Here is a 26,541-nt window from a genome sequence, read left to right as displayed (position 1 = left end):
AATTCATATCCTATGAAATGATTTGTTAATATCAATTTGTTTATTTATTATATGATTATTTGCTGTTTGCAATATGTTTTTTATATTCTTTATTTTTTATAAAAACTAAACAAATTCTTAAAAAAAGTACAAACAATTGTCATTCATGAACCATAACTCATATAAAAAAGAGTCAGTTAAAATTTCGACTAAGTTTGAATTCTTTGTAATCCTAACAACTTAAAATTTTGGTTAGTTTCATTTATTCTTTACCTTCTTTCCGCTCTGGAAACAATGATGGATACAAACATCTATCAAGAGACTTAAAGCGTCAATTGACAATTTCAGTCAAATTGACTTATTTTTTTGAGAGTTTTGCCTTTTCAATTTCTCTTTATCATAGTGTATCTGTTCCAGACCGTATGAGTATTTGGACCGTACGCGTAAATGACCAAAATGACACAAACATTAACAATTATAGGTCACTTTACGGCCTTCAGAAATGAGCAAAGCAAGTTTATTAGATACAAATGCATATAGTACATCAACATAACTTAACTTTTAAATTAATATAAAAAAGTACATTTGTAATTGGAACAAAAACTTTATATTTCATTTTTTTTTTTCAAACTTCACGCTAATTAAATCTGTTAATCTCTTGTATTAAGCATGTGAATAATTTAATTTAGTACATTAATTGAACTAATTAAGATCACTTAAATTGAAGATATCAGAACTAAACATAATGTGGGAGGACATTTTTTTTAGAATATTTAGCCTCTTTACCAAAACATTGAAATGCAAACATGGCAAAGGAACATGCATAACTGCATACATGAAAATGAGAAAAATATTACGTTACTTGAATTGTGTCACCTTGGGCGAGAGTACCTACATAGGATTCAGATATACAATAAAACAAATACTTAATTTCAATTGTTCGTTTGTTCATTTTATCTATCTAATTGTAATAAATTATTAAGGTGGTATGGGTGTCTTTCGCCATCTTGGATTGTAAAAAACAGAGAATCTAAGGTCCATATTTTCTATCAAGTTAGCAAAATTTGATGCAGGAATTCAGATTTTTAATGTGAATTCTCATTTAAAAGAATCAATTTATAAGAATATAACTTATAAATATTAATATTTTTACAAGTGTAGATTGTTTTTGGTTGTTTTTTTAATATTTTCAAATTTGCAATTTGAGGGGAGGTAACTCTAAAACAGTGCATTTTCTGAAGGACACTTGATGAAATTTTCCTATTTTGTCTTTAAGCCTGAAAAAACGTACGGTGACCCTATCTTTTCTTTTGATATTTTCAAAGTATTGTATGAAAGCAATCTGTTCCTAATTTATTTTACAATTCTATCATTTTGTTTAGTTTCTATTCACAAAATGTTGTTTTTTCCTGTATAATCCATACAAAATTAGTCATTTTGTCATAACCTGTAGCTTGAGAAAATGCACGGTGACCTATCATTTTTATAATATTTTTGAACATGTATCAATAGATACTACATTTTGACAAAGTATGAACAAATTCTATCATTTTTATTTTAGACTCCCATACCACCTTAATAACAATTTGTAAAACTAAAAATAAAATTGTAATAAACGCTTGTTTTAAATTAACCAATATGATCAAATAACATGTACTGGACCGTACGCGTATGCTCATACGGTCCGACCGTACGCGTATGCTCATACGGTCCGACCGTACGCGTATGGTCTGACCGTACGAGTATACGTTTACGGTCTGGACCGTACGCATACGGTCCAAATACTCATATGGTCTGGAACATATCCACAAATGGTTAACAAAATAATTTTGAGGATTATACTGTGAATTCACTATCATTTGTGAGATATTATTTTTCGTAAGAAACGATGAGCCAGTAATTGAAATACTTAACGAAGTAAACATTTTTTTATAGATTGTATGCACCATCTTGCATCTATCTTTGGCCTCTCGGAATTGATCACCACAGCCATGGAAACAAATATTATGAACTTTATTAACACAAAAAATATTTTGACAATACCACGAATTAAATGCCTTTTATACCAAGTTATATTCCAATAATTTACAATTTTTATGATGCCTTTCTACTGTCAAGTTCGAAAACCTTTATCTAATAACTTGAAATGAGTACTGTTGCATAAAAATTAGGTCATGTCAGACTGAAAACATGTAACTAGTTTCAACACATAAAATCTTTTAACGTTAGTTTCACTAGAAAAATTCAGATAATCTATTGATGTTGTTTGCAAATTATTAAGGCTGATGCTATTACCAGAAAAGTAATAATGAGGTACGTACTTGTCTTTCCTATGAGTGTGTTTTTCTCTGTGGCAAATGAGGCAAGATACATAGTTGGTAATTTCTATGTTATTTTGGTCACTTGTGGAGAGTTGTCTTATTGACAATCATAACATATCTTCTTTTTTCAAAATGTATCTGGACGAACTCTTTAAAAACAGTTCATTGCATTTATAAGCTATTACAAGTAATTACCTCAAATACATTATCTTCAAACAGGACAAAAACAACCCGCTTTGGATTCGTCCTTTCATACTCATCAACAGCAGCAAACATTGTATTGGCAACCACAGATGGCGGATATCCTAAAGTACCTGTTCCAAGAGCAGGAAAAGCAATGGAGGCCATTTTCTTGTTTTCAGCTTCATTCAAACATTTTATCACGATGTTCTTCAAAATCTGTTATAAATAAGTTTTATACTAATTAATTTCTCAAAATGAACTATGAGACAAATGTCACTATATTTTGGTTATCTCCAGACATGCAGAGATTTTATTATTTACGACAATTTGGTGAAATCAAATGCATATCACGGCTGACATTGTGAACAAAATGACAACTTTTAAGGTTGTAATTTTTTTTAACACTTTTCGCTTTAATGAAAGCAGTTAGTACACCCTCTGTATTATTTTTAATTTTAGTTTCTTGTGTGTATTTCGTAGTTTAGTATGACGTCCATTATCACTGAACTAGTATACATTTTTGTTTAGGGGCCACCTGAAACACGCCTCCGGGTACGGGAGTTCCTCACTGCATTTAACACACATTGGTGGCTTTCGGATGTTGTCTGCTCTTTGGTCGGGTTGTTGTCTCTTTGACACATTCCCAATTTCAATTGTCAATTTTATATGTTTATATTTGTTTAACATTAATGCAGAAATAAGAGGTCTGTTATAAACATCTTCGCTAGCCAAGGGTTACGATCTATCCTCGCTCTCTCCTCCCTTGGCGGATTAAACCAACATTTGAGATTACAATGTTTCGCCATCTACAGGAATATTAAAGTCACGTCCATTCCGAATACATTATTCTTGACCAATGGTAGCACTTGAACTCTTCAATTAGGAGGTAAAACACGGTAGCGTCTAGATTCTACACACTTGGTAAAGCCGGAAACGAAAATATACATCAACATTCATGCATTTCTGCAAGAAATATATAAAGGAACTCTTATTAGTCGATAAAAATATTAAAATTTCCACTGAATGTGGTCGTATGTTTAGGAATGTGAAGACTTGTTGCACAATAAACACGTGGCAATTGTTTACAAACACTTTCTACATTTACACGTGATTATGTTATTGGCGCTTTTTGATTGAATGCAACGAGTTTCGACTGCAACCAAAAAAATCTGTACCTTGTGTCTCCGAAATTGTAACTCAATCCACCAAGGGTGGAGAGAGCAGGAGTGGATCGTAACCCTTGGCTAGCGAAGATGGTTATAAATGAATTTGTTAAACTTTATTAGAATATGAAAATGTTTGTTATTTATCTATTCATGCTATTGTAATCTCAGACTTATTCGGTCTTAAGGAAAATGCTCTCCCTTCCGGAGCACCTGATTTCACTCCCGTTTTTAGTGGAGTTCGTGTTGTGTCTTGTTTATTATTTAGAACTGTTGAAATAAATATTCTTTGGTTTTTCTAGTCTTTGTTTATTCCTTGGTTTTAATTGTTATAGTCTTTTAACACTAAAACTATTGTATTAACTTTCATATTATGAAATAGATATAGGAAGATTTGGTGTGAGTGCCAATTAGACAACTATCCATCCAAATAACAAGTTAGAAAAAGTTAACCATTATAGGTCAATGTACGGCCTTCAACACTCAGCGAACAACAAGCTATAATGGGCCCAAAATTACTAGTGCAGGCTTAACTCAATCAAAAAACATAAATTAATACATTATGAAAGTTTATTTGCATACTATATGGCTTTACTTTACTAAAACAAGTATAACCCAAACAGCCGCGCTATATCATATATATATATATATATAGGACTTTTCATTACAATAGATTTTTACAGTTTTGTCTAATGTTTTACAGTTATCCCACTGTCTTAGGTTAATTGTACGGTTTGGCGTCATCAAACATGGATTATGTACGTGACTTTCCCAAGCCAGGAGCCTCTTATTGAGTGTTTGTCATTCGTTGACATTTTCCAATTATTGTTCCTGTACCTGAATCGGTCAGTTTTTTTTCGCGTTTGAATAGTTTAACCATTTTTTCATGTCTGGTAATTATATAGGGGTTTTGGTAGCGTTTTATTGTTGACTTTTAGTCTCTGGTTGAATTGAATACAAATCTACAAATTTGTGAAAAATAGATAGCAGTTTTATTTCATTACGTTTTCTAGAATGTCTGCATGTGATACCGCATGAATTGGTTCAACGTAATTTAGAGTAACGGTTTTTGGGTCAACTGCTATTCATGTAATTAAGTTTGCTTTCGGTGCACTAAATTTTTATCGAACTCTAACCAAAACGATAAAACCATGCATAGAAAACTAAAACACCTTCGGATAACGGATCACATAAAACTAAAACACTGTCGGATAACGGCACACCGATAGGCTAGTAAAACAATATGATGTTAACCTGATACACCTCCTGATATTTGGCTCACCTCATGTTAAGTACAGTTATTTCTCCTCAGTTTACTCTAACCATATATAATTAATAAAAAATCATTGTACTATTAAGATCAACGGCCAATAAGGGACCATAGTATGATACCTTCTTTTCATATTATAATTATATTTTTGTAAACTGAAACAAAATATTCCTTATATTTATCGTAGAGTAAAACAGTAATTTTAAGCCTTTTAATACAAATAAACGCTTAATAAATACAAGGATTGCAATTTAATATGTGCGCCAGACGAGCGTTTCGTCTACAAAAGACTCATCATTGACACTCGACTAAAAAAATGTTAAAATGGCTAAATACCGTGCGAAGTTGAAAGGCACTGAGGACCAACATATTCTAAAAGTCTTGCCTAATACGGCTGAGGTACTCTATTCATCTAATCTGAATCTTAGTATTTCAGAAATTATACCCGGCCACGTCGAATTGTATTTGCAGCATATTTGTATCCATCTGATCAGTAAAGCCTTTTTAACTGATTTTTATAGTTCGTTCTTATGTTTTACTGATACACCACTGTCCTAGGTTAGGGGAGAATTTGGATCATGCTAACATGTTTAACTTCGCCACATTCTGTTTGTATGTGCTAGTCCCAAGTCGGGAGCCTGTGATTCGGTGGTTGTCAATTGTTTATGTATTTCATATTTTTGTCATAAATTAGGCCGTTAGTTTTCTCGTTTGAATCATTATACATTGCCTTTTTAGCTAACTATGCGGTATGGGTTTCGTTCATTGTTGAAGGCCATATGGCGACCTCTTGTTGTTAGTTTTTGTGTGATTTGGTCTGTTGTGTAGATTTGTCTCATTGGCAATCATACCACATCTTTTTCATAACTTTTATAAACAGTGAATTCATGATTATGACCATATCAATGATAACTCATGTCAACACAGGCGTGCTGACTACTGGGTTGGTGTTAGCCTCGGAGAATTAAATCTCAACCAGCAGTGACACCTCGTAGCTGTAAATAAATGCATCATAGATACCATAATCGAATTTAATATTTGCGCCTAATGCTCAATTTTATATTTGCAACATTATTTACTATATAAAATATTGGTTGGATAACAAGTCGAAATCATATGTTTTGTTTAAAAAAACAAAATATTGATCATTGAACAAAAATATAAGTTAAAAATTAATTATTATAATTTAAAAAATTAGATCATTTGAATGGTATTTGACATTTATCACTCATTATAGTTATCAGAGGTGCAAGGCGTATAATTTTTAAAAGTGCACTAGCACATCCTTCGATTTACATAAAAAAAACCCTCTAAAACAGAATTCAAGTAATTAATTAGTTTAAGCTATAACGGTAGGAAAACACATTGCCAGTAGGATATTCTTTTGTGCTCATACTTAAAACACGATTATGTTCAATAATATTTTAACAATACGAAGCTGTAATATAGGGTTATTGCATGAATATTGTCCCGAGTAGAATTTTATATTGCACAAGTTTGCGTGTGCAATATCTGTTCTTCGAGGAACAATATTCCCCAATATTCATGTAATAACCCTTTTATTGTATAGTAATACAGTATTTGAGAGGAAGACTTGGTTTAAATCAAGATTTTGTCGTTGATGACGTCATGAATTTTGATGATTTATTGCACTAGTGCAATATTAGAATTTATTGCATGCTAAATTGTGATTAATTTCTGTGGGAAATATTATATCGCTATACAATAATATACAATAACTGTCTTTCGTTGAGGTAAATATGCGGTTTCATTGACTTTCGCTAATCAATATGCGTGTTGTTATTCTACAGGTAATAACAAGGATTTCATCCCAGCTCCTTTGTCCTATCAGGGTAACAGGGATGATCTGAGCCGGATCACCCTAACAGATCACCCAAGATTTCTTTGTTTTGAATGCTTTCCTTTGTTCTGTAACACTTTGACGGGAATGTCAAATCCACTATAAAACTTATAACTAGTTATTCGGCTCATGACCTTAAGCATATTAACCCACGACACATACTTCTACGCCAGGACGACTGTACACCAACTATCAGTAATTTAATAAAGTTGAACCATGCAAGATATTTCAATAAGTGGGGAGAGTTGGTTGACTTTTTTTTCAGTGGGGTTTAAACCCTTTTTGTTAATAAGTGAGTTGTCAGACTTACTGTTCAATCTGATTTTCCATTTTTTTCAAAAGTGGGGCGAGTCGGTAAACAAGAGTTGGGCGATTTTTTTATAAAGTGGCGAACTAGTGTGAGCCGATTGGCCAGTGGGGCGAGTTGACACTGTTTCAAATCTACTCATCGTGTTCGGGGGTCCTGAAGGGTATACATTATAAAGAAATATAGAAAAATTGTAAATGTCTTTTATTCTTAAATAAAACAGATTGAAGATAAAATAGTTATCCAATTCGAATTTGATGTGTCAGTGTTAAATAACCCTCTGGCCTCCGTTCATCGGGATGATCTTACACTGACACACCGCCTCCTCGTGAGATAACTATTGCATAATGTTATATCCTGCATTCTGCAGTTCAAGGTATCACGAAAAGATATTTTGAAGAAACTTAATAATTACTTTTGTGCCAATCATATTGGTGAGATTAGGTGCTATACTTAACAAACTTACTTCAGCAGAAATATTTCCATCATTTACCCAGTATGTATACAATGCTACATGGAAAATCCATTTAAAACATTTATCCCCTGCAGAAGTGATGGCAATGCCTCCTATATTGATGCCATTTTTGTAGTTTCTTTTACATTCCTCCTGAATAGATTTACAAGCCTCTTTCACAAGTTGTTTTGACACAATCCCGTTGCTCAAATTGAGAGAAACACCTACAGAATTAATTATGACATCTACCTACAAAACAATATGATACTTATTCATATATAGAATAACAAGTCATTGTCTCACAATGTAACATTAAATGGTACAAATAAGTCGATGCAAAAAAATAATCAAACACAGTTTATGAAAACGAACTGACGATGCCATAGCAAAAACGAAAAATGTCAAAAGATAATTAACTGTACACAAAACAGTTAGGATTAGGGTTAACGTAACATAGTCAACCCTAATCCTAAATATGGAAAACTTAAGACTGAGCAACACGACCCCACGTGCTCTAGAAGGATATGTAGATCTTGCTCCATACATGGCACCTATCATATTGGTTATATAAGTGTTAACCTGATGATAAGTCAATGAGGGTTGGTCATTTTTAGGAAAACAAGTACGGGAATGTGGTCACTAAAATAGACAGATGTCCAACCGGAGCAGGCATCTGTAAAGTTATCAAAGACTGTTATCTTTACCATTTGGAACAAGGCTTAAAAAGAGTAGAATGAGATGCCAAGCCGTTCAATAGTATCCTGTTTTTGAGATAATTAGTGATGTTTTCCTAGAAATCTAACTATTATAACGGCTAAAAAAGAGATATTATAGGTTGCAACCACTAATATTTGAAGCTTTCGGCTCGAAATTCGGTGACATCATAATCAGCACAATATAGAACACATATGTAACTGATCATGATATCACAAACAGTTCAAAGATATCCGACATTGCAAGTTATAACAATTAGTCTCACAAAGTTATAACATTGTTTTAAGAAAATGATTCAATGAAATAAATATAAAAATACATCAAAAACATTATAGAATCATATTCAAAACAGTGTGGTCCTGGCCATTGATTGACGACCTAAATTATCCCATTGACTGGGACAGATTAGGTGAACGTTTGTCGGTAACAATCACTGCTCACTATGTACTTGTTAAAGACACTGAACCTGTGGGGTCACCAAAGGTTCTTAACACCTAAATAAAGCAATTCGAAAAACGAGTCCGGAATAATACGATGTGTTGATTTATATCAATAATATAAATCAAAACATAAAGGTTATTCCTGAATAATTTTTCGAATTATTTTATTATTAAAGGTGTTAAGAACCTTTGGTGACCCCACAGTTTAAATTCGATAATAAGTAAGAAGTGAACTATGGCCGTTACCGACAAACGTTCACCTAATCTGTCCCAGTCAATGGGATAATTTAGGTCGTCAATCAATGGCCAGAACCACACTGTTTTGAATATGATTCTATTTTGGATCAAGCAATATCTCACCGTGGTATCACATTTAAGTATGGATCCTTTTTCTACTGTCACTTTAATTGAGGTCTTTTCAACTGTAAAAAAATGAAAAAAAATTGGCCCAATGCTTATTTTTGTACAACTCATTTAGAAAGTACTTCGTTTTATAACGATTTTTTTCAACTATAAAATAAACGAATCATAGATACTCATTTGTATTGACGTCATACGAGCGTTTCGTCTATAAAATACTCATCAGTGACGCTCGAATTTAAAGATGTTAAAAGGCCAAATAAAGTTCGAAGTTGAATAGCATTGAAGACAAAAAAATCCTAAACGTTTTGCCAAATACAGCTAAGGTAATTAAGATAGAATATTGAATTGCCATGCATCATGATCTTTCATTGTGCAAAACAACTTATATTTTATTCGTGCAGTATGTTGGGCTTTACAATTATTTATATCTGGTATATATTTACCATTGTATTTTAAAGGCTCTGTTTTTATATGAAGCAAACTCTTCAACTCTACTGGTAGGTGTTTGTCAAGATAATCAAACTCTTCCTTTTCACCAAAGCAATAAACCACAACTGGAACCTTCAGTTTAGAACTCTTCCTCAATAAACAAGACAGCAATGTGATAGAAAACAGTTTCCATTCTGTGCTTTTGTTGTAGTTCAGTGATATTCCTAAACTTCTAAAACGACTTGTTTCTAGAGTATTGATAATGTTTGCTGCTACATTGTGTTCCAGAGAATCAGAGTTTTCCTTCATATTCTCATCAAAAACAGTCAAAAGTAAACAGTGGCAGTTAATATTTTCTGGATCATACATTCGTTCCACATTACCAATCTGGAGATTTTTCTCGGCTGTTTTAGGTAGTAGTCTATCCAGCTTTTCCTTGTTCAGACCTAAAATAAAACCAGAGAACAAATATTTTTCAACTGACAGAACTACTATCAAATTTACATTATTTTTTTAATAATATTATAATACAAAATATACTAATGCCAAACTTGTTAACAAGTAACCAATTAATTAAACAGTAAAAAAACCTGACCTGCACATATTTCTTATAATTCGTTTCTTTTTTATTTGATACGAATTGGGTATGTTATGTACAGAGGGTTTACATTTCTTTTATAATGATGTGATCAAATGCGAAAAGGTCCATATAATTCATAAGCAAAATATTCCAACCAAAGCTTTTTTTCAAAGCACACTACATTTTATTTCAAATGTGATATTGTTTACATGTCATCATGTTGTAATCTCATAATATTTATCCAACACCTCTCTTATTTATACCAGAAATGCAGGATCTAAGATTGAATTTTGTTGGTATTTTTATAAATGAAGGACATTAAAGCGCACAGGGGATACCGTAAATTTGAAAAAAAGGAGTAGGTTTTCTCTTGAAAGGCATGTGTTTTCTTTTGGTGTGTGTAATTTTGGTGCCTCATCCAATTAATATGTTTAATTTTGGAATAACAGTAGTAGACTGAATCCTATTTACCTTTATTTACCCGTTGATTGACAAAATATCATTGCATTTCTCAAACTAAAATCATTGACAAAGTCTGGGACTATTATACAAACATGGTATAAAAGTCTTAGACAAAATTAACTTAATGAAGGAATCGGATACGGATACGGACATGACGGATGCAATTGCAAATATTGCTGTTCATCGTGGTTCAAAACTGAGAGAAAATAGTAAATAAAGTTTAAAAATCACTTTTAAAATAGATTATTTATTTTTTATAAATATCGTATGAAATAATTTTCAATCATCTCTACTGTAGTGCATGTAAATCCTTTGACAATCACGGATTAACATTTTAATCCTCATTTATCTGGATTTACATGTTAATAAATGGAAAATAGAGAATTATAAAGACTTTTTATTCTAACTGCCAATAACAGTGTTTAATCAGCAAAATCAGCCTGGCATGTATAAAAAAAAAGCCAAAAAAACAAAAACATTTATGTGTGGATAAAATTTATGTTGTGTGTTTTCTTAACAATTTCAGAAAATTTACAATAAGAAAAAAATATATATAGTGTCGTCAAACTAAACAAAGCATGTATTTATTTGCAGATTTGGCTACATGTATGTATGGAAAAAGTAAAAACACAAAAGAACTGAACTCCGAGGAAAATTCAAAAAGGAAAGCCCAAAATCAAAAGGCAAAATTAAAAGTCCAAACACATCAAACGAATGGATAACAACTGTCATGTTCCTGACTTCGTACAGACAACTCTTGGAAATAAAGGGACGATTTTTAAAAAAAACATAAAATGTTTTCCCTAACAATTATATTACGATGTTGTCGTACTGGTACGCGAATTTGGCGTTTTAATATTTAGTGTTTAATTTTTGCACTGTCATTTGAGGCACCAAATAAAGCAACATAAAACTACAACCAAAATTACTCAATTTATCTAAATGTGGTTTTCTCGAACTTCAGTATGATGAATAAATAGCTGTTTATCGTCCAGTGGCAATTAATGCGTATATTTTGGATGATGATATAATATTGCGTTATAAATATAGATTCCTAAAGTATACAAGACCTAGGTGAAGACAATTGACCGAATCCGGACATATTATGTTGGCTTCCGCTCGTGAAGCCAGCACACTACACGGAACTACTATGGCGATAAACTAAAGTATGGTTGCATGTCCTCTAGACCAATGGCTCAATGCAACAAAGCGTTCTGGTTTGTAAAAAGTAAAATAACAAAAATACTGAATTCCGAGGAAAATTCAATCGTAAAGTCGCTAATCAAATGGCAAAATTAAATGACCAAACACATCAAACGAATGGACAGCAACTGTAATATTCCTCACTTGGTACAGGCATTTCCAATGTAGGAAATAGTAAATTGAACTTTGTTATATAGCGCTAAACCTCTCACTTATATGCCAGTTATAATTTATTTATTTAGGGAATTTTCGTTGTGTATTTTCGTTTAATGTCGTTTTTTTAGTTTTTTTACTGTTCACAAGTTAACAATTCACAGGAATAAACAAAATGAAAAATAACCAGAAAGATGAAAACTTTTGATGGGGAATGAGTTGCAAGTCATAAAAAAAATGATAAAGAAATGAACCGAATGAATATTAATCCATAACATTTATCATGAGTGGTTTGTAGGTACATGTATAAATTTTGAAATTAATATACTATTCATTTTCTTTCAACGTAGAAAGGATGACAGAAAGTTTGCTAAAATAATTTAGTTTTCACAAACTGTGTGCTGCATACTACACATGCCATTATATTGATGTTTATAGTTTCTACCTGGTGTTTTAACGATAAATGAAATACGTATGTAAAATACATAATGTAAGGCGAAGAACCTATATTAAAAAAAATATAGTAGATTATTTTTTGCTAAAAACTATTAGTATTTAACAATTGCCTCACTCTAACTGTTTTATTTTTATATAAATTTACTGCAGTTTAATACTAGAGAATTATTTTAGCAACAACGGCCATTTGTATTGCTATTTCAAATCAATGAATGCATTTTGATACTAGATACCCAAAATGAACAACAAAAGAAATTGTGGTAGCATTTGGTCCAGTAGTGTAAGGGACGATTTAAACGTGTTTGTTAAGCTGGGGTCACACATTCAATATTTTTACAACCGTCATTGAAAGGACCATTCCCGATTAAAATTTGTCAACAGTCTGATCTACATCATGTGAATAACGGATGAAAATTCAAACTTTAATTAAAATTTGTAAAACAAAAACTTTTATCACCACACCAATCAGATATTGTTCAATAAGCGTCGATATTCAACAGATTCGAAGCGAATTTATCCCGATAATCTCGTTCTCAATTCGCTTCTTATCCAATTTGTATCTTTTGACAGGTAAAATTCGACCGAGTATGTTACGACTGCGTGCCGATTCGACCGAATGTAAGCCGACAGAGTTCAGACAGTGACCAGACAGTGAACCGACGCTGACGGAAACTATCCGTTAAGCTGGGGTCACACATTCACGATTTTTACCTCCGTTCTTGACAGGACCATTCCCGATTAAAATTTATTAAAAGTCTGATCAAGATCTTGTGAATCGTGGATGGAAATTCAAACTTAAATTAAAATTTGTAAAAAAAATAATTTGATCACGACAACAATCAGATAGTATTCATGAAGCACCGATATTCAACCGTTTCTAAGCGAATAAGTCCCGATAATCCCGTTCTGAATCCGCTCCTAATCCGATTTGTATTTTTCGCCAGGTAAAATTCGACCGAGTCTGTCACGACTGCGTCCCGACTTTACCGAATGTAATCCGACTGAGATCAGACAGTGACCAGACAGTGAACCGACACTAACGGAAGTTATTTGTTCGAAAACTGTCGGCATATTCGGGATGATCAGGTACTGTCGGAACGTAATCCTATCACGGTCCGCTCTATCGCATTGCAAACGGCTTTGTCTGGTCTCAGTCGTATTGTATTCTGTAGTTGTCGGGACTCTGACGTGGGTATCATTGACGAATTTCGTATTTATAACGGGACTGTTTCGGAACGGTTTCGGCAAAAAACGGTTCCCAATCGACAAGATCTGGATGCAATCTGGACTCAATCGGCAGAAAAACAGCTATGAAAAATTACTCCGGATCATTCCCGTTCCACAGGACACCGTCCAGAATACACAAGACATTGTTCGGAATTCGATCCGATACAGCAGAATCTGTCACGACATAGCCACGATTGTAATCCGATTAGACAAAATCGGATGAGTTGCCCCGAATGTTACGGGACGCACCTAATTGTCGGGATGCTTTGCCGAACTATTCGGACCCTTCCCGATCCGTAGGAATCTGTTACGAACTAAAACGAATGCGTTCAGACAATGATAGGACATTCCAGATAATTGAGGATACCAATCCAATAATCGGCAATGTGTGAACCCCGCATTAGAAAACTGTCGGCATAATCCGGATGAGCTGATACTGTCGGAACGTTATCCTATTAAGGTCCGCTCTATCGCATTGTAAACGGCCTTGTCTGGTCTCAGTCGTATTGTATTCTGTTATTGTCGGGACTCTGTCGTGGGTATTATTGACGGATTTCGTATTAATAACGGACTATTCCTGAACGGTTTCGGCAAAAAACGGTTCGCAATCCCCACAAGATCAGGACTCAATCGGCAGAAAAACAGTAATGAAAATTTTCTCCAGATCATTCCCGTTGCACAAGACACCGTCCCGAATACACATAACATTGTTAGGATTTTGATCCTATACAGCAGACTCTGTCACGATATAGGCACAATTGTAATCCGACTAGACAAAATCGGCTGAGTTACCCCGAATGTTACGGGACGCACCTAACTGTCGGGGTGCTTCGTCGAAATATTCAGACACTTCCCGACCCGTCGGAATCTGTTCTGAAATTAAACGACTGCGTTCAGACAATGATAGGACATTCCAAATAATTGAGGATAGTATTGCAACTTTTTCATTTTTCGTTTCGAATTGCTGTCTGATCTCAAACGGAATCAATAATCGGCAATGTGTGACCCCGCATTGGTAGCAATACACAGTTAGGAGTTTAGTTTCGTATTATGGCCCCTGTGGATTTTTCAAATAGGAAAGTTATTGTGTAATAAAATTCATTTTTAGACAGCTGAGTACTAATTTAGCCTTGAAAGATGGTTTATAAGAGGATCAAGATTGTTTTTAACATGTTTTATGGGCTATTTTCTGTTTGACAATCCGTATTTTCATAGCTTGACCGGCCATTGGTCCAGAAATTAATGTAATGTTTACAAACACTTTTTTTCTACACGAAGTTTTGACGCAATTTTACAAAAGAATGAGATGAAAGACATAAGATTTTCATTGGATCTACTGAATGATATATGTACACAGTTTCAGAAAAGGTTTTACTTCAAGCGATTGAAATTCTACTTTTAGCCATATTTTGGGGAAATATGTGACATCTTTTCCCCCCTTTTTGAAATATTTTATAGCAAATAATTGCAAATTGTTGCCATGGATACACCCTAAAGAAATTATATTTTACCATTTGATATAGTGGATATCAAATCTATGGAAGATTCTGATTACATGCATATGCACATATATGACACAAACAATAAGATTAGTATTGCAAGAAAGTAATGAAAAGGGGATGGTAAAATTAATGAGAGCAAATTTTAATATTTTTTCCTTACTGTTTATTGCTACCAAGGACGCCAATGACTGACACCACGTGATGTCAATAGCTCACATCGCCTCTATAGAATGTAATAATGAATGTATTTTGTCATGAAACCTGATATGTCCAAAATGACAGTGACACAATATCTGTTCCGTACATTAACATCCTAACTCTGTTTTCATTTCTTGATAAAGGTCTAACCTTGATATATTATACTACTTGATGGATGCAATTTTTATGTTATTTCATCTTTCATTACATGTACATTCTTTAATTTTCGTTTGTTTGCAGTACTATTGTTCAATTTTGAAAATTGATCTCAATTGACTTAGATAAAATAATGTCAATTTGTTATATAAAAAAGGAAGATGTAGTATGATTGCCAATGAGACAACTGTCCACAAGAGACATACATGACACAGACATTAACAACTATAGGTCACTGTACGGCCTTCAACAATGAGCAAAGATCGTACCGCATAGTCAGCTTTAAAAGGTCCCGATATGACAATGTAAAACAATTCAAACGAGAAAACAAACGAAAAAAAATTATATGAAAAAATGAACGAAAAACCAATATGTTACACATAAACAAACGACAACCACTGCATTACAGGCTCCCGACTTGGGACAGACACATACATAAATAATGTGGCGGGGTTAAACACATTAGCGGGATTCCAACACTCCCCTAACCTGGGACAGTGCTTTAACAGTATAACATAAGAATTTGTCTCAGTTGTTTCAGAGGGTATGTCGCTCACCGTGGTCTATGTGCATATTAAACAAAGGATACAGTTTGATTCACGATACAAATGTGATTGTAGATCTTGCTTTACTGAAAATCTTGATGTTTATAATTATCTCTACCTATAATGAACTTGGCCAAGAAGTGACAGTGGAAAATATTTTGTAAAAATATATGAAAATTATAAAAGTTTACTATACAGGGCAATAACTCCTCAAGGGGTCAATTGACCATAATTACCAAAAGCTGCAAAATTTTCTTAAAATGTCCAATTAATTGTCAGCAACCCAGCAACATGTTGCCCGATTAGTCTGCAAATTTAAGGGCAGATCGATGTTAACCTAATGAAGAATTTTATTCACAGCAGGTTTGCTCTTAATGCTTTGGTTTCAGAGATATAGGCCAAAAAGTGCATTATACCCTATGTACTATTTTCAGCCATGTCAGCCATCATGGTTCGCAGGCGGGGGTCTTCGGACACATTTTCTAAACTAGATACCCTAATGATGATTGTGGACAAGTTTAGTTATATTTGTCTTAGTAGTTTCAGATGAGAAGATTTTTGTAAAAGTTAACGACGACGGACGCCAAATGATCAGAAATGACTTTATATAGCTAGAACTCCTCATGGAGGTCAATTGACAATTTTTGTCATGTCAGCTTGTTTGTAGATCTTACTTTGCTGAACATTATTGCTGTTTACAGTTAATCTCTATCTATAAAAATATAAAAGATGATAACCAAAACTGCTATATTTCCTAAATATTGCCAATGCAGGACTATTGTTAAGCATATCTATGCAGTCACTGAAATAAATGCTTAACCCGCGTCAACTTGAAAATTTTAGAATTATAGAGTGGTTTAGGTTTTTAATTTGTATTGTTGTCCAGATTGTGAAGAAATGCATACAAAAGAATTCATTTTGTATAATACTGATACGATATATATTTATTGTAAATCAAACGAAATCAAAGTATATTAATAAGTTTATGAAATAGAAGAACAATGCATACAAACCTCCAATCAATACTTCAGAATCAAATCCTATAGGTATCAATTCCCTATTGACTGGGCAGAGAATGATATCAGCTCCTATTGATTGCAATGTTCCACTCATATACAAAATGTTCATTAACTCGTTGTCTGATTTAGCAATCCACCCTTTCTTAAAAACTTTTTTTTTGTAACATGGTTCAACACTTATTGTACAGTTTTTGTCTGACTCTAATTTTTTCCATTTGTTGAGGATACATTCATCAAATACAGGCTTTCCATCAGAACTAAAGGAATTTATGTTGCTTGATTTTATCCATTGAGTATCTCTGATACAACATTTATCAGACTCATTATTTGCAAGGTTTAGAGAATTATTGTCAGTTACACCAGCCTGGTCTATGATTATTGTTGGTGGGGTTGTTGAATCCTCCTGTTCTGGAAAATCGGTCTCAGAAGTTTGCATTCTCGATCCAGCGTAATTCTGAACTATAACAGAGGTTTACAAAGTTAGATTTCAATTCAGGCTTATAAATGGTTTTCTCAATTAATTAATATATAACATTCGAACTTCATAGTATGTCCTTATAATCTAAGAGGTTTCATGAAATTCTGTTGTGATGTTTCAAAGGGATTGCGATACGAAACGGTTACAGAAGTATATTTAGGCAAATAAATTCAAAGGTGTTAGAAAAATCCTAGAAAAAATATTGAATCATAATTTCCTGTCGATATGCACATCTACATAGTATGTCCTTATTATCTAAAAAGTTTCATGATATTCTGTTTTGCGGTTTCAGAGAAGTTGCGATGACAAGAACAGGACTGACAGACAGACGGACGGGCCAAAAATATTATACCCTTGGGCACTTCGGTTCGTGGGGTATAATTACATATCGATCAACACTGATTACTTGCATCAGTAAACTGAGCTATTTACATTTTATTTAGAATCTAATCTGACACATAGAAAAAAACGTGTACATAATGAAGATTTAGCAAATGGAATGTTAAATGAAAGACTTTCAGCTTATTCAACAAGGTATATCCGGCGCAATTGAATATATTGATTCATCGAACAAATGATATATAAAAAGAAGATGTGGTATGATTGTCAATGAGACAACTGTCTATATGAGAGCAAAATGACAAAGACATTAACATCTATAGGTCACCATACGGCCTTCAACAATGAGCAAAGCCTATACCGCATAGTTAGCTATAAAATCCCCTTTATAACAATGTAAAACAATTCAAACGAGAAAACTAACGGCCTTGTTTAGTTGATTTAATTTTGATTCTGATATCTCATGTATAATATATTTTCCTTTCCGTATGGAATTCAAAACACATTAACTTAAATAAGCAAATAGAATCTCAGAGTATCTCCAGGAAACCAATCAGAACTTACAAGTTTGTGGTATGGTATCATTTCAAGTTGTATATTGTATTTAACATGTTAACAAAGCCAAAACTGAAGTGTAATTACATATACAAATGTAAATAATATTTAGAATTTTTTCATTTTTTTATGGATAACATTGGATAAAAAAGTACTTTGGTGTGATTACTAGGCAACATTGTGGTTGCTAAGTTACTTTTAAGAACTTTTTAAAATGATAGACCCATCAATAGTAAATATTCAAGTGTTTGTTAACACATTAACATTCATTTTAATAGATTCAGAAGTCTTTTACTTGGGAAATTGCAATAAAGATGGATATTATAGTTCATTTTATAAACCCGTTGCTAGGCAACCAAAAAATCACATAAACACAAAATGTTCAACATGTTTTTAAGTAACTATGCATAGACTAATGATGGATCAAATATGAAGTCATTTGAAGAGGGGGCCAAAAATGCCTCTTATCATACCTCGTCCTTTCAGATTAAATACCTTTTCGAAGCTGTTTGTCAATAAACTTGTCTATTCTATGCATGATATGGTCATAAAAAAGCAGCACTGACATTGGAAAGACTATAAAAAACAAAATAGTAGCAGCTTATTGGCTGTGAGAACTGGAACGAGATTCTATGCATGTTTTATATTCTCAAATGTCCATACATTGTATTCATATTTGATGCTTATATTTTGCTATGCAAGTAGTACATGTAACATGACAAATCTTCAAAAATCAACTTGAAAGGTGAAAAGATCAATGAAAGCAATTTTAAAATAAGTTAGCAAATTCCAATTGTTCATAACTTTCTTTTCTTATGTCAAACAGCGGTATACTACTGTTGCCTTTATTGAAAATGAATCTAAATATATTTGTGCTGACATGAATTGTCATTGATATTGTTTATAAATTTACTGTTTACAATTTTTTTTTATTTTTTGAAATACTAAGGCTTTTCTACCTCAGGCATAGATTACCTTAGCTGTATTTGACAAAACTTTTAGGAATTTTGGTTCTCAATGCTCTTCAACTTCGTACTGTTTTGGCATTTTTAACTTTTTTGTATTCGAGCGTCACTGATGAGTCTTTTGCAGACGAATCGCGCGTCTGGCGTTTATACTAAATTTAGTTATGGTATCTATGATGAGTTTATTGACATTAGAACCATGGCAGTACTATAGAAAAAGTCAAAAATGTAAACCCACAGGGATGGCCAGAAACCCAGGAGTCGTATGAACCAATGCTAGTGATATAAAAGTGTGACATCGTTGTCAGTGCATAAACCTGAGTTTTAAAGTTAACCTTCATTGTGCTGAAAAGCAACCGGGCCAATGAATAAGTTAACTTTTGTGAATTTATTAATTTATATTAAACCGAAAGTGTGATAAGATAGATTTAATACTCACCAAGTATGATTGAAATCAAAATAATTGTTGTACATGGTGATCGATTTATCTTGTCTGTCAAAACATAGAAAATATGTATAATTATAGAAGAACACTTATCTCATTCAAAATATTTCAAGACATTAACTGAATTTAGATGGTTACAGGTCCTACAAGGTAAAGAGAAGAACATATGATCAAATAAAATATCAAAGATCAAGATTTGGTGATACATGTTTAACTTTTAGAACTTGTAAACTATGTTTATTGTACAGAAGAAAATGTTTATCAACAACAATTCATACCTCGTTTTGTGATATTTCTCTGTACAATAAATGGCGGGACTGGTTCGTTTCTGCAATATAGAAATACATTATGCTTCTAGCCATTACTCAAAATCACCCAATGTCAAGTTTTAATATCATTGTTATAAGTTAATATTGTTGCCATCATAATTAGCTGGTTGACCGTCAAAATTAATCGTTTACACAGTTGATTAGTTATATGTGTAGTTCATCGTTTTCGAGACCAAGTCTGTCCTTAATATGTAATAATTAAACTCATCATAGATACCAGGACTAAATTCTAAATATACGCCAGACGCGCGTTTCGTCTACAAAAGACTCATAAGTAATTACTCAATCCTTAATTACACGTCACCATTATATGTTAACAACGAACTATCACTATCTTTTTAAATGCCATCGATTAAAAGACCTTTACGGTTTTCCTCGATCTATCAATGGCTTATGATAAATTCGCCCATCACAAACGGAGACTAAATTTTCTAATCACCAGCTTATTTTTGCATATTTATACTTCTTCTGTGAATCAGACATTATTGTATTATACATTGTGATATAAACAAGAAATGTGGTATGAATGCGAATGAGGCAACTCTCCACGAGAGACCAAATGAAACAAGCATTTAAAACTATTGGTCACCGTACGGCTTTTAATAATGAGCAAATCTCATACCGCATATGTACTGCGAAATGACAAACGTAAAATAATTCAAACAAGAAAAATGACGGTGAAATGTTTGTACAAAAAATGAACGAAAAACAAATATGTAACACATCAACAAAAGACAACCACTAAATTACTAGCTCCTTGGTACAGACACTTACATACAGAATGTGGCGGGGTTAAGCATGTTAGCGGTATCCTAACCCTTCTCTAACCCTTCTCTAACCTGGGACAGTGGTGTAACAGTTCAACGTTAGAACGAACTATAAAAATATCACTTGAAAAAGACTTGATGAGAAGGCTTAACTCATCAGATGGATACGAATAGAAACTCATCTTAAAAAAAAACCCATATAGTAAACGTGGCCGGTTACTTGTATATCCCAACAACAAAAAGACAAGAAGTACTGATATCAGAGTACTCACAGTTAGCCAATGCGACTTTCATAATTCGCAATACTCTACATGAAGCTGATCTCTATAACTCAAGTTTAAACTTGCTCTACTACCCGATACCGCAGCTGTGCATCTTTATCAAATGCTGATTTCGATTGCTTACCTTAATGTATTTGGCAGTGGATTCTTTCCTCTTGGGGGAGTTGAAATGCATGAATAATCTGAAAATATGTATATGTGTATGAGAAAGACAAAGAGAAAGATAGTGTGTGGCAATCAAGAAAATTGTTGGTATCAACTAGAAATATTAAGACTACTTATAAAACTAAGGAAGTACTGAATCAGTGATATAATTCGGAAAGAATCTTCCAAATAATAATCAATTATGTTGTTGATGAATGCAATTTTGAAATATGAATGGAAATGCAAATATAAGTAATAAAAATCGTAAGGCTGTCGACATATTTAATTTTTTTTCGAATGAATAACTATAATTACCTATTAAACGACACTGTTTTTTAAAACAAGAACAATCTCCTTCAGAGGGTTTGCAATATCTAGAGGCAGTTTGTCTAGAAATGAAGTCGTAGTTTTGTGTAAAGTCACATCTGCACTGAACATCTTGAGTGGGACTTCCTTTATCATATAAAATTTGACCTTCTTCATAGCATTGTGATTTTGAAAATGTACATTCACTGCTAACATTTGTTAAAAACTTTATTTGACTTGGTTGATATCGTTTTTCAAAACATGGTCCCGCATCCAAATTACCTCGCAAGATTATCTTCATGCCTTCAAATGATAAAAGAACCGTATTTATACGCAGATTGAGCTAAGTGTATGGAATGACCTGCTTATAATCTATCAATTTCCCTTAAACTGGTCATACATTTAACAGATTATCATAATTTGTCTATGTTGAATTGTGTGTTTCTTTCACTCAGTTATCTTATAGGAGATTTCTTAAATCGTAAACTTGTTTTATTGCATTTTTGCGCCTGTCCCAAGTCAGGAGCCTCTGGCTTTTGTTAGTCTTGTATTATTCTAACTTTTACTTTCTTGTGTACAATTTATAATAAAATTTACGGTACCTTAGTATGACATTCTTTATCACTGAACTAGTATATATTTGTTAAAGAACCAGCTGAAGAACGCCTCCGGGTGCGGGAATTCTCGCTGTTGTTGACCTTCTTGGCACGGTTAAACGTTTAAAAGGTTTTGAATTCTCGAACTTATGCATCAATTAATATGTGAAGTAAAATGGATGTTTTTAAATAATTGAATTAATAGTATTTACAGGCTGTAACTTTTTTCATATTTCTGCATCTTCAAATAAATGTACAACATACTCAACTGTGCTTCTAAGAATATTCTTTAATGCTACGGATAGATGAAATTTTAGGCTGTTATATACATCTTGATACCTCTGAATTTATCAAAAATTTATACCTAATTAAATTGTACTTAAATCAGCAACTAAAGGCATAAGCTCATAAAAAAGTTTATATACTACATGTACTATTATCATTAATTTCAAAGTGGCTCGAATTTCGACACTTTCCACTGAAGAAAAATAAATCCTTAAGAAATAAACAAACCTCCTTTCTCAAATTGAGCTACTGAACAATCTTCAGTATATCCTTTAATATGTTCATTCTGAATGCAGGAATACTTTAATGGATTTGATGGACAGAATGCTCTGGCTCTCAAAGACCATTGTGAATGATCTGGACATTTCAGTTTGAAAGAAATACACATTCCAAAAACCTTAGAAAAGAATGTAGTTCAAAATTAGTATACATAAATATACTTTTCTTCATCCTGTTATTAAGATACGAAAAAAAGATAAATGCGAACAAATAAATAGACAAATATAGTAACCATGCAAGTGAGAGTTTTAGCTAGATTTAAAATCAGGTTTAATCATTTATTTCTTCACTTTCTACGTAAGAAAATGCCTGTACCAAGTCAGAAATAAGACAGTTGTTATCAATTGTTTGATGTGTTTAAGATCTTGGTTTTGTCATTTGATTAGGGATTTTTTGAATTTTTTTGGAATTGAGTAGTTTTGTGATTTTCCTTTTTATGAAAACAAAATCCTAAAAGAGCACAGTAACAGCGAAACTTACACATGAACTTGATGAAACCACAAGACGTTATAAGGACTGAAAGCTTAAGAATGTCTAGGAAGATAAAATGTATCGAATAGAAAATATATGACAATTATTTATAAGGAATAAAAGACGTGTTTATATTCCCTCGGGATAATTGCAGGAGACAAACAATTGAAAAAAATCCACATCCTACCAAAGCTGGTATAATTATTTATAATTACTGTAACTTAAAAGCGTATTATTCTCATTACTTTACACTATTTCAAGTAAAATATATGAAACGAGTTTATGAATTGATGAGAAACAATTACTTGAAATTTAAAATTTAATGCACTCACCTTACATACGGCTAAACTATTTACAATTTATTGACAAAAACATAATATCTGTGGCATTCTTTCTCGCCCGGTTGTCAAATATTCGTTATGTCCAATTCCGTCGAATCATGATGAAAAGTCAACTTCTTATTTTTCTTAAAAATTGGTCTTTGTAGATGTTTGACATGTTCTGTGTGAGCCAAGGCTCCATGTTGAAGACCGTACTATACCATACCTATATATGCTATAAGGGTTTACTTTTACAAATTGTGACTTGGATGAGAGAGTTGTCTTTTTGGCTCTCATACTACATATTATTATATATTTATCATAATTCATAATGGGTCACGATATTGTTTTTACCACCAGTTATCAGATGTTGCTCATTTATAATCTTCGTTTAATGAAAAACATTTGCTACAAAGTTAAATAACAATATACTTACACAGATAAATAACACTTTATGCAACATCACAAAGTCTTTCATATTGTCCAGCTGAAATTACAAAGTTAATGAGAATAAGGCAATACAAACGTTTTTGTGAATGTAGTGTATGTTTCAAAATATGTTTATGTTTGTCAACTTCGGTTCTGTCAGGTCACCGTCTATGTTTTGCGTTACAACTTGATGAGACTATTGCTTAAGTATTGAGGGAAGTTATCCCCGTTCTATTCATGTGCATAACTCGTATAAGTGTGGGCTTATAAAAGAAACAAGAGGACATTTTAGAAACCAATAACAAAACTGACGAATAGAATCATACGGTTCAACCCTATTATAAATGAATGCGTGTATCTGCTCAAATTTGTTTTATAACACATTATTATTGGTATTTTTTTCAAAACGTCGTGATAAAAATATATAACAAAGCTGGATACGTATATCAAAAGAAAGCAATCTATTAAATATTTTCAGATTTTAATTATTTTTAATTTGATCTTATGCAACATTTATATATATAATTGAAACCTGTATTTTGTAATGCAATACTGAGGTTGTTTATTTTAATAGGAAGAGGTTTTAGTAGTGGTATTTTGGTAGACCCTGAAAACTCAAAATACACAAACAAAAACCACTACAAGACTACCAATAAAGATTAAAATATGGCCAAATGCTATTAACATTGTAAGTGATATGTACCTCTTACAGCCTATAAAGTAAAATATCCGTTCACAAATCACAAGATGTTTCGTCCTAGAACTTGCGAGTGTATGGCTTGAGAATCATCCAAAACAAAATATATTCTTAAAAGAAGACCCAAATTCCTGGAATATAGTTCGGATAAAATAATGAAGAATGTCAAAATTCAATCAGAGACAAGCAAATTGCTTTATACATTATGAAACAAACCAAATGGAAAAAAGTAGGGAAGATAACTGAATGAAACAAGATATATTGGTGTGTAAAGAGGAACAAACAAGAAATCAACGACCTAATTTTGCCCATAGAGGAATGGGAATTTTACACAGAATAAATTTGGGCAAATTGAAATCAGCGATGACGTTGACTTGCAAATGCGAGAGTATTTATGGTTATACAGATCAGCTGGAAATTGCTTATATCTGTATATAATACCTGTTTGGGATTTAGTTTGTAAAATGCATTGTGAAGAATGAGCAAATCGAATTGTCCAAAGGTTATTGAAATATTGATATCTAATGTTTTGACATGAGAAAAAATATTCCATTGTTTGACATATTTGAATATTAAACCTATGGAAAAGGTATCATTATTCGTTTAAAACACAAATGGTCTCTAAAATAATGTTGCAATATTGAGTTATACTCACAAAGTTATCGGTTCCGACATTGTGTTTTCGTGCAAGTTATGCATGTTTTGATGAAGCAAATGTATTGCTAAACATTCCATTATATTACTTCCCTGTACCACAAATAACTTTTATGAAAGGGCACGGCGTGTTTATCTGTGTTCATAGGTTTAAATGAATTGTTATCGCTTACCACACAATTAAAGGTATTTGTGTGAGTAGTTTCATAGTTACAAGTCATTGTTCTCGTACTAATCGGTGCGTTTGTGTGTGTGTATTGTATAAGAGAAAGAGAAAAGAAAGGGAGAGAGAGATTCTGGATATTGTTGAATATTTATATATTTATTTTTCATGTTTTGGTAGTAAAAATACGTATTAGTATAAATCTGGCTTAACAAGTGATTGTTAGGAAACCCTGATTTGGAGGGTATAATGTGAAGTTATTTTTAAATAACATTTCAGTGTGTAGGTGAACAACCAGATGAAATGGAGTATGTGACGTGTTCAAACTAGAATTTATGCTTTTCCCAGTTGCCTCCCCAAAACGACTAAGAACTTGTCAACTTGGGCGTCTGGAAAAGGTGATTTGTTTATGCCAAATTATTTTAAATTAGCGATATGGTTTTTGATCCAGGTGAAGCTTGCTTTTAAAAACACTCAGATCTGGAGTCAACTATAGAGAATGCACTTGCACTGGAGGAAGTTGTGGTCACCGATCTGTGTTGCATAGGCACAACTGTAAAGGAACCAGCAGAATGCATGGTACCTAAAACAGACTGTGTCTTACCTTTCAAACGAAAAATAGACCGCTGTGTAAGGAGAGGCAGGGGAATTCGCGAAAGTAGATGAGGATATAATACCAGACCTCTCTCTGTGATTAATAGTTGTCAATAGTATATAAATTAATCTAAAAGAAAAACAATAACGGTATAACAAACTATCTATATCTGAACACAAACAATCAAGGAATGGTATCAGATGAAGGAGAACATTTCAGCTTACGATTTCAAATTAAGAAGTATCATCTCAAAATCTAAAGATTCAAAAATTATTTCTGTGGTATAAATAATACCGCTACTTGCTCAGTATTATTTCGGTGTATATGTGTTTCATTAGTGTTTGTGCTTCGTTATCAACTCAGTAACCAACACTTCTTTACTGACATGATTTCAAATTACCCAGGTCGCAGGTGAAGTTGACCTTATATGGATCAGGCTATTATTTGTTGGTCATATA

The 26,541-nt window shown here is 32.8% G+C and overlaps 1 protein-coding gene across 1 annotated transcript in view; it reads right to left on the bottom strand.

The window, feature by feature from the left end:
- The window catches only part of LOC134693634 (uncharacterized), a 46,165-nt gene extending 20,782 nt beyond the window's left edge, over positions 1–25,383 (bottom strand). Inside the window, exons 1-13 of the mRNA XM_063554474.1 lie at positions 25,327–25,383; positions 23,982–24,032; positions 22,704–22,872; positions 21,604–21,897; positions 21,269–21,326; positions 20,046–20,095; positions 19,762–19,815; positions 18,853–18,933; positions 16,980–17,444; positions 9,499–9,930; positions 9,053–9,114; positions 7,551–7,787; positions 2,496–2,699 (exon numbers count right to left, since the gene is read on the bottom strand). Coding sequence (XP_063410544.1) covers positions 2,496–2,699; positions 7,551–7,787; positions 9,053–9,114; positions 9,499–9,930; positions 16,980–17,444; positions 18,853–18,933; positions 19,762–19,815; positions 20,046–20,095; positions 21,269–21,326; positions 21,604–21,897; positions 22,704–22,872; positions 23,982–24,023 — 2,148 coding nt within the window. The 5' untranslated portion in view covers positions 24,024–24,032; positions 25,327–25,383. The remainder of the gene's footprint in view (positions 1–2,495; positions 2,700–7,550; positions 7,788–9,052; positions 9,115–9,498; positions 9,931–16,979; positions 17,445–18,852; positions 18,934–19,761; positions 19,816–20,045; positions 20,096–21,268; positions 21,327–21,603; positions 21,898–22,703; positions 22,873–23,981; positions 24,033–25,326) is intronic.
- Between the last annotated feature and the right edge of the window lie 1,158 nt (positions 25,384–26,541).

This window comes from Mytilus trossulus, chromosome 12 (genome assembly GCF_036588685.1).
Source record: "Mytilus trossulus isolate FHL-02 chromosome 12, PNRI_Mtr1.1.1.hap1, whole genome shotgun sequence".
NCBI lineage: Eukaryota > Metazoa > Mollusca > Bivalvia > Mytilida > Mytilidae > Mytilus > Mytilus trossulus.
Note: the sequence above shows the minus strand (reverse complement) of the source record. Positions and strands in the feature narration are given on the sequence as shown.